A 14645-nucleotide genomic window follows, 5' to 3' on the forward strand; every position below is an offset into this window, starting at 1 on the left:
AGACGAGGAGCCACCAGAGGAATTTGAGTAGGAGAATGACCTGATCTGCCTTTTTTTTAAAGGCTCCGTCTGGCTGCTGGGTTGAGGACAGGCTGTAATGGGCGAGTGCAGGAGCCGGGAGAGCAGTCAGGTCCGGGCAAGAGGTGAAGGTGGGCTGTACCGGGGAGGTGGGGAGAAGCAGTAGGAGCCTGGGAATAGTCCCAGGATATGGCTATTATAATTTGGTGGTGAATTAGATGTGGGGTATGACAGGACAGGAGTCAAGGATGACTTCAAGTTTGTTGGCCTGAGCAATCAGAAGAACAGAGTTGCCATTTGCTAACACAGGGAAAACTGGGATGAACAGACTGGGATAGAAATGTGAGGAACCCCGGGAGTTCATTTCTGGATGAGATACAGTTGAGATGCCCGACAGTAGTAGCAGTAGTAGTTGAGCAGAAGTATCGAAGAGGCAGTTGGATGTGTGAGCCTGGACTCTGGGGGAAGCCCAGGCTAGACTGGATGAGATCGCCAGGGTCCAGAAGACATCTGAGGACTGAGCTCTGCCCACCCCCTCCCCACCCAGGACAGGACTGGAGGATGAACCAGCAAAGGAGACTGAGGAGTGGCCAGTGAGACAGGAGGAAAGGGTGGTGTTTGGGGGAGGAAGTCCAAGGAGGGCGTGATCTGCCATGTCCCGCGGTGCTGAGACACAAAGTATCCAAGAGGACCAAGAGCTGACCATTGGGTATGGCAAGTGAAGACCATGGCAATCCTGTGTAGGAACTTGGAACGGAGGGGAGGGGGCCAGACCTGATGGAAACAGGCTCAAGAGAGAACAGGAGGAGAGGGACTTCCTGGAAACAGTGGGTGTGGACTACTCTTCAGAGGTTTTTGCTAAAAAGGGGAGCAGAGAAATGGAACAGTAGCTGGAGAAGGGATGTGAGGTCAAGAGAGGATTTTCTTTAAGTTGAAAGAAATAACAGCATGATTGTAGGAAAAATGTGATCATGCCAGAGAGCTAGGGGAGAGCGGCCGGAGCCACGTCCTTGAGTAGGCGAGAGGAGCAATCTGTGCACGTCCGTCCCCTCCCTCTTGGCCTGGCTCACTCCTACTCATCCCTCTAGGGTCAGCATAAAGGTCACTTTCTCAGGGAAGCCTTCCTGACCCCTCTGGTTAGGTCAGTTCCCTGTCTACCCTTCCATCGCATGCACTACCCTGCTCACGGCACTCAGGGGCTGTGTGATGACGCGTAAGCCCCGTGAGGGCAGGGGCTGGCTCTGTCCTGTGTGCAGCTGCACCTCCAGCAGCCAGCACACCGCCTGGCATACCGCAGATGTCCGATGGGTATCTGGGGAAGAAACAAGTGGTCTAAGAATAGAACTGAAACAAATCCGGAGACACGTGTCCGTGTTCTGCTCCCACCTGCTTAATCACGTTGCAATGACGGGGACTGTGCAGTTACTGGCTGTTGGAACTATCTGGATTTAGAAGAGTTGTTTGCTCCTGTTTGGGCTCTGTAGCTTGGCTAACGCACAGACTGAAGCCACGTGATTAGACACATCCTTCTACTGACACTGTCCACTACAAACTGAACACATCCCATACTATGTCTAGCAAATCATTCACTTAACAAATATTTGCAGAAAGCTGGCTTCGAGCATCATCCCGGGCATACAGGATGGAAACAGACATAGCGCCGGCCTCATGGAACATAGATCCATGAAGACATCACACAGAATTCAGACTCATCTCCACTGTGATGGGTGTTGCACAGGGCACGTCCAGGGGGAGACTTAATGGTCTGAGGAGCGTGAGGCAGAGGAGGAGGGAGATGGGACAACCCTTCCTCTGCCTCCCCTCCCAGCTTCAAGCTGCCCTCGTGTGGTTCTCAGGCTCCAGGCCAGGAACGAGAGGGCCGTGGGCACTGGAGCTGGCTTGAGGAGTGGCACGGCCATGGCCTGCTGCCTTCAGATGCCCCGGTCCCCTCCCGTTTCCTTCCTACATCTGCCGGGCCTGCCTGTCTCCTTCTGTGGCTCCCAGGACTGCCTCCTGAAGCTGTGTTTTTGGAAACATCTGCCTGATGAGCTCACTTATGGCACAGGCCGCTGGCAGTGACAAGCCCATTACTAAGTCTCCCCTTCTGTTTACTTTCAGGGTTTCGTAGGCTCTGCTAGCAAAGAAGAACTCCCATTTTGCAAGGACCATGAGGCCACTGTGTGTGACGTGCTGGTGGCTGGGACTGCTGGCCGCCCTGGGAGCGGCTGTGGGCCAGAAGGACGGCTTTGAGGGCACCGAGGAGGGCTCGCCCAGCGAGTTCATCTACCTGAACAGGTACAAGCGCGCCGGCGAGTCCTCGGACAAGTGCACCTACACCTTCATCGTGCCCCAGCAGCGGGTCACGGGCGCCATCTGCGTCAACTCCAAGGAGCCCGAGGTGCTCCTGGAGAACCGGGTGCACAAGCAGGAGCTGGAGCTGCTCAACAGCGAGCTGCTCAAGCAGAAGCGGCAGATCGAAACGCTGCAGCAGCTGGTGGAGGTGGACGGCGGCATCGTGAGCGAGGTGAAGCTGCTGCGCAAGGAGAGCCGCAACATGAACTCGCGGGTCACGCAGCTCTACATGCAGCTCCTGCACGAGATCATCCGCAAGCGGGACAATGCGCTCGAGCTCTCCCAGCTGGAGAACAGGATCCTCAACCAGACGGCCGACATGCTGCAGCTGGCCAGCAAGTACAAGGACCTGGAACACAAGTACCAGCACCTGGCCACGCTGGCCCACAACCAGTCTGAGATCATCGCACAGCTGGAGGAGCACTGCCAGCGGGTGCCCGCCGCCCGGCCCGTACCCCAGCCGCCCCCTGCCACCCCGCCCCGTGTCTACCAGCCACCCCCCTACAACCGCATCATCAACCAGATCTCCACCAACGAGATCCAGAGCGATCAGAACCTGAAGGTGCTGCCGCCCCCTCTGCCCACCATGCCCACCCTCACCAGCCTCCCGTCCTCCACAGACAAGCCATCGGGTAAGTCCTTCCGGGAACCCACCGCATCTGGGCCCCAGAGCCGGGCGCCAGGCTTCCCTCGGCTGTGACCACAAGCCGGGGAAGAACCGTGGCAAGCTGAAGCCGGGCCAAAGGCTTGCGCAATCCTTCAGCGGTCCCTTGGGCCAGGCCGCTGGAGTCGGTGGGGTGAGAGGGGGACCACATTCCTCAGATGGATACTCCAAGGTAGAACCAGGAAACGGGGGAGTCTCAGAAGACAACAAATGTTTTCTGGCTTCTGATAGGAAAAACCCCAGGCCTGAGTTTTCTGGTCTCTGCATGAGGTGCTCTGTGTTGGCAGGTAGGATGTCTCTCCTACACACTCTCGTACTGTGCCTGGCACAGGACTGGCATTCGGTAAATGCTCATGGAAGAAACAACAGGCCAGAGGAAGAGAAAGTGTTATCACAGCAGAAGTGTGATGAACACAGTGTAGGGAGGGGCTGCAGGGCAGGAAGGAATACTCTCTAAAGCCCGCACATTTCCTACCGTCTGCTGCGTCTAGAATTTTCAGTGATGATTCCACACACTCTTAAATACATGTTTCATCTTAAAATATGGTAATTCTCAGGATATCATTATGGGGGAGGAATGGGGCTGCTGGTAGGTTCTGAAGCTTGACCCAGATACTGGCGCTGGGCACTTTCGTGTATATTACACCATTAACCCCTGCAGCTCCTTGTGGAAGGTTAACTGAGAGGATGGGTGACTTGCTCACAGGCTTAGGATCCTCAGGCCGGGTCTGAATTCAGGTCTTTTCACTTTAAAGGCGGGGCTGACTCCTCTGTGCTCTAGGACTCTAGGAATCCTCACTCCTGTGGGGGGAGGGGGGGCATGAGCCCAGCCCCCTGAAGCTCAGTCTCTCATTCATCCAGGACCTCGTGAACCTTACAAATGGACTGTGGTATGAGAACTGCATTCATCTTTGCAAAAAGTAACCATGTATCTGCTCCAAGTCAGTGATTTTTGTACCACTTCATTATATAAGCAGGGAGATATTTTTACTGAAAATATCCTGTTTTACACTTATTTCACACTTCTGAAAATAACCACCAGTACTGGGAAGAGCAGCTTCTTGCTAATTCCAGAGAGGGGCTGAACCTGAGTGCAGGAGGGTAGCCCATGCAAAAGACAAGGGCGGCATTGTTTGCAGGTCCGTGATGGGGGAGCCAGGTGCCAGGCAGAGCATCTTTCCTTGCAGCCAAGCCCTCTACTGGGTGTACAGGTTGAGGACCTGTGCTCTGGAGCAAACTGACCTGGGTTCAAATTCTGATTCCCCCATTGATTAGCTCTGGGACATTAGACAAGTCACTTTGCCCCTCGGAGCCTCAGTTTCTCCATCTGTTAATAGGGGATGGATTAAAATAGTGCCTACCTGAGGATTAAATGAAATACTGCAAAACATGTGGTTAGCACAGTTCTGGGCTCATGGTAAGTTTCAATACATGGTAGCTATGAGCTCTCTGGTCTTGGTCTCTCATCTTGAAACAGGAGGTTGAAATTTTAAAAACAGACCATTTTTAGCTCTGGCAGTCTACAGCTGATGACTGGTTCATCTGTACACGTGTCTATTTTAAATTGAAAGTTCCAAAAGAGAGGGCAGAGTGTGCTAATATGTCCTGATAGAACACCCAGAGCGTGAAATGTGCCCATGGCACCAAATGAAGGCTCAGCTGAATGATATTATAATTCTGACATGAGGCAGGCTGACCTCAATAGTTAGGCAATAGATCTCCTGTCACTTAAGCATCTCTGGTTTCTGACTCAACAATTCCAGGACATTCCTGAGCTTGAACTAAGCTGGTGGATAGATAGTGTAGGAATAAAGACCTAAGTTTGCATCCAGGCTCTACCTCTTGTTAGCTGTTCACTCATGAGAAAGTTACTTAGCTCTTCTGAGCCTCAATTTTCTCCTCTGTAAAATGGGGAGAAGAGTCATACCATCACGGGGTTGCTGTGGAAACTCAATGCAATCAGGCAAGTGATATACGTCATGTGGGGCAGCCAACAATAGCTGAGCCCCTACCCTTTGCCAATCACAGTGCTGGACTCGGGGGCTTGTGAAAATGACAGTCCTAACCTCCAGGAACTTAGTCTGGGGGTGATGGCAGATTCATGAACGCACTGGGATCCACCTAGCGCCCACCAGTTCTAGACCCTAAAACCAGCACATCCGGGCGACAAAGGATTTCTCTGAGAGGGAGCACCTGTCAAGGCCAAAATTTCCAGAACAATGTGAGAATTTATGGGACCAACATAACAGAGTACCTGAAATGAGGAATGCAGTGAAAATCACGGGCTGTGCAGTCACTGTGGTAACACCATGGCGTGCTAAGTGCCTGCAGAGGCGCGTATGAGGGCCTATGGGCACTACGTCTATCAAGGTGGCACGACTGAGCCTGTCTGGGGTAGAAGGGACAAGTTGGAACGAGGTGGGGACTTTGGTGTTGCATCTGGAAGGACCTGTAAGAGTTTCCAGGTGGACTTGGGAGTTGGGCCACCGAGTTATTGGTGGGTCCCTGGTGGAGATGAGTCTGTGCAAAGTCCCAGGGGTGTGGCCCTATCCTGGCACCTCAAGTGGTTTGGCTCCCCTGCTTCTTCACGTGCATAACTCAGCCTGGACTGTGTGCATTCCAAAGCTTCTGCGTGCAACCAATCCCTTTCTCTCCCTCTTAAGGAAGCGCACCTGCGTGGGAGGGAATGGCAGTGATTTTACTATGGGGATAACCTGACTATGGTATAATTTACCTTTTGTTTTTAAAGCAAAGCCTTCCCAAATGTTGGTACTGATTGTTAGTAACTGATTCCTTGTGACTCATCCAACCACTGAGCTCCCACACAAGGCAACCCCGCTGAGACGGAGCACCTGGCTGCGCGAGCTGAAGGGGCGGGCAGAGCTGGAGAGAGGCTGGGAGGCCCTGCCCTTCCCTGGTGTTGGACCAGGCCGGGAGGAAAAGGCAGATGGTCTCTCTCAGCCAATCAGCAGAGAGCTCTTATCGGGCCTGTTCTGTGAGCTTTGCGGGGGCAGGTTCTGGTCTTGGAAGACAAAACCTTCCTCTGTGCTCTGGCCCGACTGATTCTTTGTTCGAGGGACATCATCAGCCAGAGACACGTCTGCAATTAAACACCTGGGCACTCAAGCCTTGGCAGCTTTAACTCTTTCATTCGGCATCCTCGGAGCCATCTACTCCTTTCCTCATTGCCCAGGCCGCTCAGCCCGCAGCATGCCCTTCCCCAGGGGACTGAGGGAGCCATGGACACTTATCTGACGCCGCACTCACCAGCTTGTTCCCAGCCAGACAGTAACAGGCTGGCCCCAGGCCAGGCCCAGGCTGCTGAGAGCCTGAGCAACGGAGGCCCAGGCAGCTCCTGGCGTCCCCCTCGGGTTTTGTCCCTTCCCTCTCAGGTCTAGCCAGACCTGAGGGAACTTTCATTAGGGTGATGCTTGTGGTGAGGCCTGGGCCCAACGGCCCTGCCTACAGCCCTCTCCCCCGGGGGTCCTCTGGCTGCCGCCCTCCCTCCTCCTCTCCACTCTTCCTCACACACACCCCCAACCTCCTCCTCCACCTGTGTGCCCTGCGCACACACATCAGTCAGGTCTGTTAAAGAGGAAGGCTGCAGGGGTCACTCTCTAAGAGGCCAAGGGGAGGACAGCGTGGAGCTTCGGCTCGAGCCTGCCCTCAAGGTGGTTCTGGGAGGCCAGACACTACTCCTCAGCCCAGCCCGGGCACCACCACGCACACGCCAGCCCTCCTGCCGCGGCGCCACCCTCGGGACTGATCAGAGAAGAAAAGGCAGTGTGACTGCCAGCTGCCACACGAGGCCTTGTCTGAAACAAATCTTTAAAAACCAAAAGTAGTAGGCACGTCTAGCTGTTTTCTCTCCTGAGAAAAACATAATCAGCTCAGTTTTTCTCAATGGATAAAGAAGGGACCATAAAATCATAAAATATTAGAGCGTGTTAGGGGCCTCTCGGATCCCCTGACATATAGCCTTCTTCTCCCAGAGTCTGTCAATGACAGAGCCAACACTGGTCCCTGGACTTGTAACATGCAGGATATTAAGGTTCAGAGAGGTTAAGTAACTTAGCCAAGATTACACAGCTAGTAAGTGGCTCAGCTAAGGCTCAAACCCAAGTCTGTCTCAGCCACCCTAGGGTACCACACATGCCTATGGAAAGGCTGGGGGGGGACTGGTGTGACAATCACTCTATAAATGTGTGACTTGAGCCGGGTGCCAGCCGCCTGGGACCTGACTCTCACTATTTCATGTACCAGCTTCCAGGCAGCTCCTTGTAAAAGATCTGGTAGATTTGTTAGGTTTGTTATTAGAACTCTTACGGTTCTGATAACAAAGACATCATTGCTGTGAAAATAAGATAAAGAAAGTAGAATTAAGTTAACATCACACTACAGAGTTTCTAAAACAACAGAGCTCTCCCACAGAAAACGTAACATGCACCTGACTTCCAGTAAATGGACCCAACTGAAGCTGCCGATAAATCTGGTATTTCATTCGCATCAAATCTGGTCCAATTCTCTGGGGTTACTTCTAGTCAGCATTTTAACACATAGCTAAGTCTGAAGTCCTGATTTCTTTAAATATGTTCTCTAAATATATAAAAATCAGTAGCTCTGAGCTGCTCTTGGGGCCACATTAGGTGGCAACCACGCTGCTTCACAGATAACACGTAGAAACCAACCATCCCTCACAACGGATGGTCCACGGCCAGGGAGGCACCGTCAACTTGATCAAGATTGTTTTCCTAGGTGGATTTCTCCCCTTATATTTTATTTCCCATTATGAGGTAGGAAATATGTACATTAGACTGTGGTCTAAAACAGAGAACGAGATAGGTCATTCTTTCTGGAGGTCAAACAATGTTCTGTCCAGGTGAGCATGGCTGGTCCCACACGCACCTGAGGCCCGGCGGAGGGTTGGGGACGGGCACTGTGAAGATGGTGGGGGTGACTGCAGCCACCAAGCACTCAGCCTTTACGGCTACAGAGGCTGCGGAAAAACCCAACCTGGCTCCCTTGCCTCCAGAGCCTGTGCTGTTTTCACTGTGCTATGCTGTCTTGTCTCTAGACTGTTATTGTTGAACAAAATAAGACTTCCAAATTCATTACGAACTACGTAATCCTGTGATATTTCAAAGAGCATTCTTTGCTAGCTTCTTCATAAACAAACGCCACTTCAGTTCGAGTTGGGTCATCTTCCTCCTAGCTTTGCTTTCTCTCTTCTCCTCCTGGGGTACTGTGGAGCGCAGTGTGATGGCAAGCGCTCCCTCTGTTACGAAGGCACTTTCCAGGGAGGACACTGGGTAAATGCTCAGGCTATTTACAGCCCCGAGAGATAAACCATCAGCTTATTATTGTTACAAGTGGTGAGCTGGCATCCTGTGGCCTCGAAATCCCAACAGTTTGGCGTTTGGCATTTGGCAGAATGAATGTAATCTAGAAAATCCTGGAGCTCAGGCCTCTGCGGCCAGCTCACTCGTCACACAAACGGATTGCTGTGGTGAATTGGTGCTGTGAACTGTATCATAACCCTCAGATGCTGCCCCAGAAAAGATAAAGAAAGCAGAATTAAGTGAGCGTCACACTGCAGGGTCTAAGACAAAGTTGGCTCGGTTTGTCGAGCGCAGTGGGTTGTGTACTGTTGTGAAAGTAATGCAGAGCACTTCTCAGTGACCACAGTCAGCAGCAAGGAGGGAGGGTGGCTACAGAGACTGCCCCAGGGGCACGAGGTAGCCCCTACCACCCCTGCAGCACTTCAGCTGCCCCTGTGATGACTCTGGAATAAGAGCATGTTGGATCCTGGCCCCGCACCTCAAGGTGCAGGGCCTGGAGTGCTTTATGTCATTTTTTTCAAATGAATAAGCGATCTTCCCTTAATAGAGTTTTTTGAATAATTTAAGTTAAAATTACTGTACGTATAGAGAGGAATTTCACTAGGAAAGTTTCAGTTTAAGCAACAAATACAATAGTTTTTTTAAATTTCCAAATGTTGAAATTAAGATATCTTAGGTGGTGTGTTAGAGTGGCATCCAAAAGAACAGAAAATCCAGTCATCTGGCCCTACCCCGGGCAAAACATGCAGGCTTTCTACTATAGACTGTCCAGGCTTCCCCAGAGAACAGGTTTCCTCTTCCAAGGTTTGGTCTAGATACTAATTATCCTTTGTTGTGTGGTCCCTGTTTCCAGATGGATTTATTACTATTGATTTTCAAACTAGGAAGAACAGAATGAAGATGGCAGAGGGAATGCAGCTCACGGTGCTGAGAAGACGGGAGATGGAGGAAGGCTCGGGAGGTGCTAGGCGGCTCTTGGCACTAGACTGGGAGGGTCAACACGTGCTCACTGCCCTGAGAAGGCTCCAGCCCCAGAGAGGCCCACGGTCTGGTGGGGAGATAGCCCCCCCAATCCTAATACATGTGACAGCCACAGCACCGTGCAGTGGAGAGAACTGGGGCATGGAAGGCAGAGCCAAGCTCTAACCCCACATCCTCCACTGACCCCTCATGGTATCGCTCTGAGGAGGGCCTTGTGAGGCTGAAACAAAAGTGTGTAAAGCACCTGGAAAGTAAAAGGCTCTAGATCCATGGCAGTCATCATTCTTACTATATTCTGGTAAAGACAGATATTTAAGGCACTATGGGACCCCCGAGGGGGACTGAGTAGCTCTTCTGGGGTTGAGGCAGGCTTCCTGGAGGAGGGAATGAAGAGGGCTGAGGGCATGCAGATGTGCTCTCAGAACCACTGCCGCCATCATCAAGAAATTACGAAGATCAGGCTTGGTACTGGGCAAATGTCCTGTGTTCAGAAAGAGAAAAAGGATGAAATACTAGAAACTGCATACCAGTTGGCACGTGGTCAAACCCCAGTGAAATTATAGAAAAGATTGTGAAGAGGAGTGTGTGAGCATTTGGAAAAGTGAAAGGTGATCAATGCAAGCCAACACAGGTTCTCTAGAAACACCCCCGTAAGCTGATTCCCTTTCTTGGGAAGGGTGGACAGGTTGGGCAACCATAGGAACGCCCCAACATCCAGGGTCTGTGGGTTGCAGTCAAGGGTCTGATGCGCTAATCCACAATGTGCCCGCAGAACATCGCCACTCAGCCCCATCACTACGGCCGGGAAGTCCGGGCTTCACCCCACTAGTCCTGGGATCCCCAGGAAGCTGCTTGCATCTGAACCCAGGGAGCCCCCCACAGCCCCTCCCAGTCTGATCGCTTTTCTTTTTAAAATTGCTTTAAAGTTCCTGTCTCTCCCCCTGCCCTAGGGTACTGGTGGAAACCTGGAAGTGGGCACAGTGCTTTTGAAAGTGTTCTCTGGGAAGCAATACTGCAGTATCTGTTTATCCTTAGGTCAAACACAGCAGAAACAGGATCCCTTCAAGCACTTCATGGGCCCAATGGGCTCTTATTTGGGGAGGCCTCAGAATGTACCAAGTGCACTGAAATACACCCAACTTGCACATCTAATATAACTTTTACCGTAAACATTTTGAAAGGATTTTTAATAATTCTGTGTTTGAAATTACTTGGCCAAGAGCAGCGCAATTAATTTATGGTTGGCTCTGATTTCTCAGCAAATATTGGGTACGTTCAGAAATTCTTGGGAAGTGAGAAAAATCTAACCTACAAATTGTTTTCAAAAGTAATAACATTTTTATGAAGACAATTTAACAATTAATGAACTTGACAAGATGTTACACTTTTTAGAAATTTAATTATATATTTAAAAATTTTGACTTTGCAGATTTCATGTTTTAGAGCTAACAAATTTGTTTTTGGCCTCAAACACTTTTCATAAACTCCTGAAAAGCTCGTCAGCCCCAGGCAGCGTGCTCGCTATCTGAGGACTTAAAGGGCCTGAACAGCAGGCACGAGCATCTGGACTCTTTCCCCAGAAGGACCAGAAACGATAGTCAGAATGTCACCTCTGGGGCGCTGCAGGAACTTGACTGAGACGGCTTTGGGAACGCACCAGCTGTTCCCGTGTCAGGTTATTGTTTTGTGCTCCGGCTCACTGAAAAGTGGTGACTGACATAGAATATACATGTTCACACTCAGAGTATGATTTCCCCAGCCTTCTGGATACGTGAGACCTGAGCAGCACCTGTGACTGCTCCTCGCCCCTCCCCCGCACCGGGTGCCGGCTCTCCTGCCTCACTCAGGATGCCCAGCCAGTCCTGATGCTGCCGGGGTGGAACTCACACCTGAGTAGTCCACGTGCCCTGGTGCTCAAATTATTAATTTGGGTCGGAAATTCCAGATCCAATTTCAACACCTAGTCATTTCTCCTGTTATAAAACTGTTTCAGGGAGTGGCCAAAAGATTTGTTGGAGGCAAACCATCCATGAGAATAGAGGGAAACGGCATACATTTCTCACACAAAAGCAGTACTTTCTGGTGACATCACAGAAGCCTCTCCACGGTGCCCGCATACAGACCAAAACATCTCAGAACATCCCTCTCAGGCCACTCTGTGTGGCCTCAGCTGGTCAAGTCTGGAAACTTGGGCTTAGGGGGTACAAAGTCCTGTCAGGCTGCTGGCCGGCTGCGTGGTCTGGCCCAGCTCATGCCCAGGAAGGACTCTGCCCTTCTCCCCATGGCTCAGGCGCAGCTGGGAGAAGAGGCATCACTCCAGTCCACACGGGCCCGATGTCTACCCACTTCTCAGCTCCTGGCCTCGCCCAATCGGCCTGGCCAGATATTCACGGGGCCACACTTCCCTAGTCGAGGGGTGACTGCACTGAAAATTGATGTAGTTGGTGAGCCCATTTCTCCACTGGAGCCTCCGTGGGGAAAGTCAGGCTGAAGCTGGTCCGCCTCAGACCCACAGGCAGGACACTGGGACTAGGAAGTTACCTGTAGGTCTGGGCCAGCTGCGGGCTCCAGCTCGGCTTTACCAGAAGGCCCTGCACTGGGGGTACCGAGCCTCAGCGCAGCCCGCGATAAGTGGCTCCTGACTTCCTGGGAGGGGAGGCGCCCTGCGTGCCCGATCCCTCTGTCAGGAGCCCCAGCAAGGAGGATGGGAGCAGGGAGGGGACTTAGGCCCCCAAACCCGATCACCTCCGACACTCACCACACACTGGGGTTTGGGGGCCCAAGACCTGTATACTCTGTACTCCCCCTGTCAGCGTCCCTCCTGCCCGAGGCCTCCTGCCTACAGGGCCCTGCGCCTTCCACACCCGGTGCTGCCTCTCCTGGGAACCAGCATGCTCGGCTCGGCCATGGCAGCTGCGCTCCCCTTCACGTGGAGCATTCTGGCTGCAGCTCTGCCGAGAGCGTAAACATGGTCTTTATAGAGATGAGGTCGGGGCGCTCCCTGCACTCAGAGCTTTGGTGCCGCTGAGTTAGTGTTGGCCGGGTGCTCCGGGCAGGGCTGCCCTTTCAGAAGGAGCGCCAAGTGAAACACCACCGGGCACTCCGCACTGCTCCAAGGAGAGCCCTGCCCACCGCACACTGAAGATGCAGCTTCATTGACAAAAAAGGTTTCCATTCTTCATTCGAATACGTCTTCGTGGCCCTCTCCGCTAAAGTTCTGATGTTTACAATAGGCCTTTATGGAAAACATCCATCAGTAAATAATCTCACACTTAAGTCTTGGAAATCCAAAAGCAACTACAGTCACTTGTTTGGGGCTGGGGAATAGCGGGGAGTGGACAACTTCAAAACGACCAGCTTTCATCTATCAAAGGAAAGGAAAAAAGAGCCCTCACTGGCACCAGCCCTGGTCGGCCTCATGCTGGGTGCTGGGTTCGGGAGACCCTCAGAACAGGTAGGGTTCCTTCCCTCTGTTTACAGAAGAACCTGCCCAAAGTCACACTGTGAGGAGACATGGCCACCAAGCTTTGAGCCAAAGGTTCCTGATTCCAAGTTTGGGGTCCCATCCCCAGCACATACTTCCACAGATTCCTGAATCAGAGTCCGACGCCTCGGCTGGCCCCCTGCAAGGACATCATGTATGTATAACAGTTACAGATTTCTCATCACAGAAGGAGGTTTTGACTCGGCCACGTTAATGGAGCTGCGTGATACTCTTCCTGCTGCCGTTGTCTGCGACTTCATCGTTTTACTGCTGCCAAATGTTCCATGCCAAGTACTTTTCTGACTAATTTTCATCTGTCATTTAATTTTCTGACCTTTGCCACTGGTGCCTTTAATAAGAAAAGGGAATGTGTTTGAATGCAGGGGATCTTCTAGAGCTCTGCGAGGGTATCTGAGGGAGAAGTGCCTGGAAACGTTCTTGATGGAAGGTCCTCAGTGTCATGTGAAGGGCAGGACGCAGAAGGCACATGGAGATTGTTTTTTCATAACAGCAGAAAATACTAAAAATGTCTACACTGTTTTGCACTTACTTCATGATTCCAGAAAGCACGTCATACCTAAAAAGCCTTAAAGGAAAGAACTGCTAGATTTGCCTTTAAAAAAAAAAAAAGAAAAGGAACTCTTCTATATCATAAGAAACACTAAAACAGTTGTAAAATAGTTGAAATAGTTGTAAAATGGGCAGAGCACACCAAAAGGTAAGCACAGGAGAAAAACAAATTAATAAAGATTTAAAAAGGCATAACACTTTGACAAAGAAGAAGTGTAAATTCTTATTTTTCTTAACCTGGCTGACTGGCAATGATTAAGACCAGTTGTAGGGACACAGAGAGAAGTCAGCCCGGGCCCCCTACTCTGGAGTCCACTCTGGTTGAGGAAAAGGAAGAGGGCTTTAGAGTGTGGGCTGTGGGTTCAGATACCACACTCTGCCCCCTGCCGGCCATGTGACCTCTGGGGTGTCACCCAACATCCCCACGCTCCAGTTTCATCTGTAGAGTGGGGAGACTAATAGCTACCTGGCAGGTGTGTCAGGAAGATCTTGGGTATAAATGCATGGACGGGGCACGTAGTGAACGCACCGCACATGTTGGCTACTAGAAAAATTCTATTATTACTACTGCTCCAGCCAAGCCTCTCTCAGAACCAGGGTTTCATAATCTGGGGTTTGGAGGTCCATTTACCTTCTGATTATAAGCAAAATTGTGTGTCTGCGCATCTTTCTGGATAGAGGGTCTGGAGCTTCCCCCAAACTCTTAAAGGGATCAGTGGCTCCAAGACATTTAAAAACACCTGCCTTTTAAAAACAGTCCTTTGTGGAAATGTCAAAGGTAAAGCTGGAACCACTCAGGGAACCTACACAGGTAGTGTGGGCTGGGAGCCACGAGGCTGACCGGACACCCTCCTGGTGGCCTCAAAGCTTCTCCCCACGTGGCGCCGCCTTCAAAGCTGGCCTTTCAGCCTGAGAATCCGCAGAGCCCTGCGGCGGCTCTGCAGGAAGAGGCCTGGCTGCTGGTTTTCAGTGGGTGTTATTCTGCAGGCTTCTGCCGGATCTTCTATCACCAGCTTTCACATCAAATGGCCTCTCCTGTGTTTCTGACCTGGTATCGAGCTGGGAGGCCTCCCACGCCCGCTCCGTGCTCTGCTCCAGCTGTCGGGGACAGACTCCCATTCTCTGCCTGGGTCCCCGGGGCCACGGACTGAACACAACCCAAATCTTTTTCTCCTTCATGAATGTTCTTCCTGGAGGTCTGGCCTCCCCTTCCCAGGACAGAAGAGGCACAAGGCGA

At 51.6% G+C, this 14645-nt stretch overlaps 2 protein-coding genes across 4 annotated transcripts in view; one reads left to right on the top strand and one right to left on the bottom strand.

Moving 5' to 3' along the window:
* Positions 1 to 14645, bottom strand: part of RALGPS1 (Ral GEF with PH domain and SH3 binding motif 1) — a 266004-nt gene that overhangs the window by 105886 nt on the left and 145473 nt on the right. The window lies entirely within an intron of this gene.
* The window catches only part of ANGPTL2 (angiopoietin like 2), a 33283-nt gene that overhangs the window by 11455 nt on the left and 7183 nt on the right, over positions 1 to 14645 (top strand). Inside the window, exon 2 of the mRNA XM_057721462.1 lies at positions 2137 to 3002. Within this exon, the coding sequence (XP_057577445.1) occupies positions 2186 to 3002 (817 nt within the window). The 5' untranslated portion in view covers positions 2137 to 2185. The remainder of the gene's footprint in view (positions 1 to 2136; positions 3003 to 14645) is intronic.

This window comes from Hippopotamus amphibius, chromosome 2, assembly GCF_030028045.1.
Source record: "Hippopotamus amphibius kiboko isolate mHipAmp2 chromosome 2, mHipAmp2.hap2, whole genome shotgun sequence".
NCBI lineage: Eukaryota > Metazoa > Chordata > Mammalia > Artiodactyla > Hippopotamidae > Hippopotamus > Hippopotamus amphibius.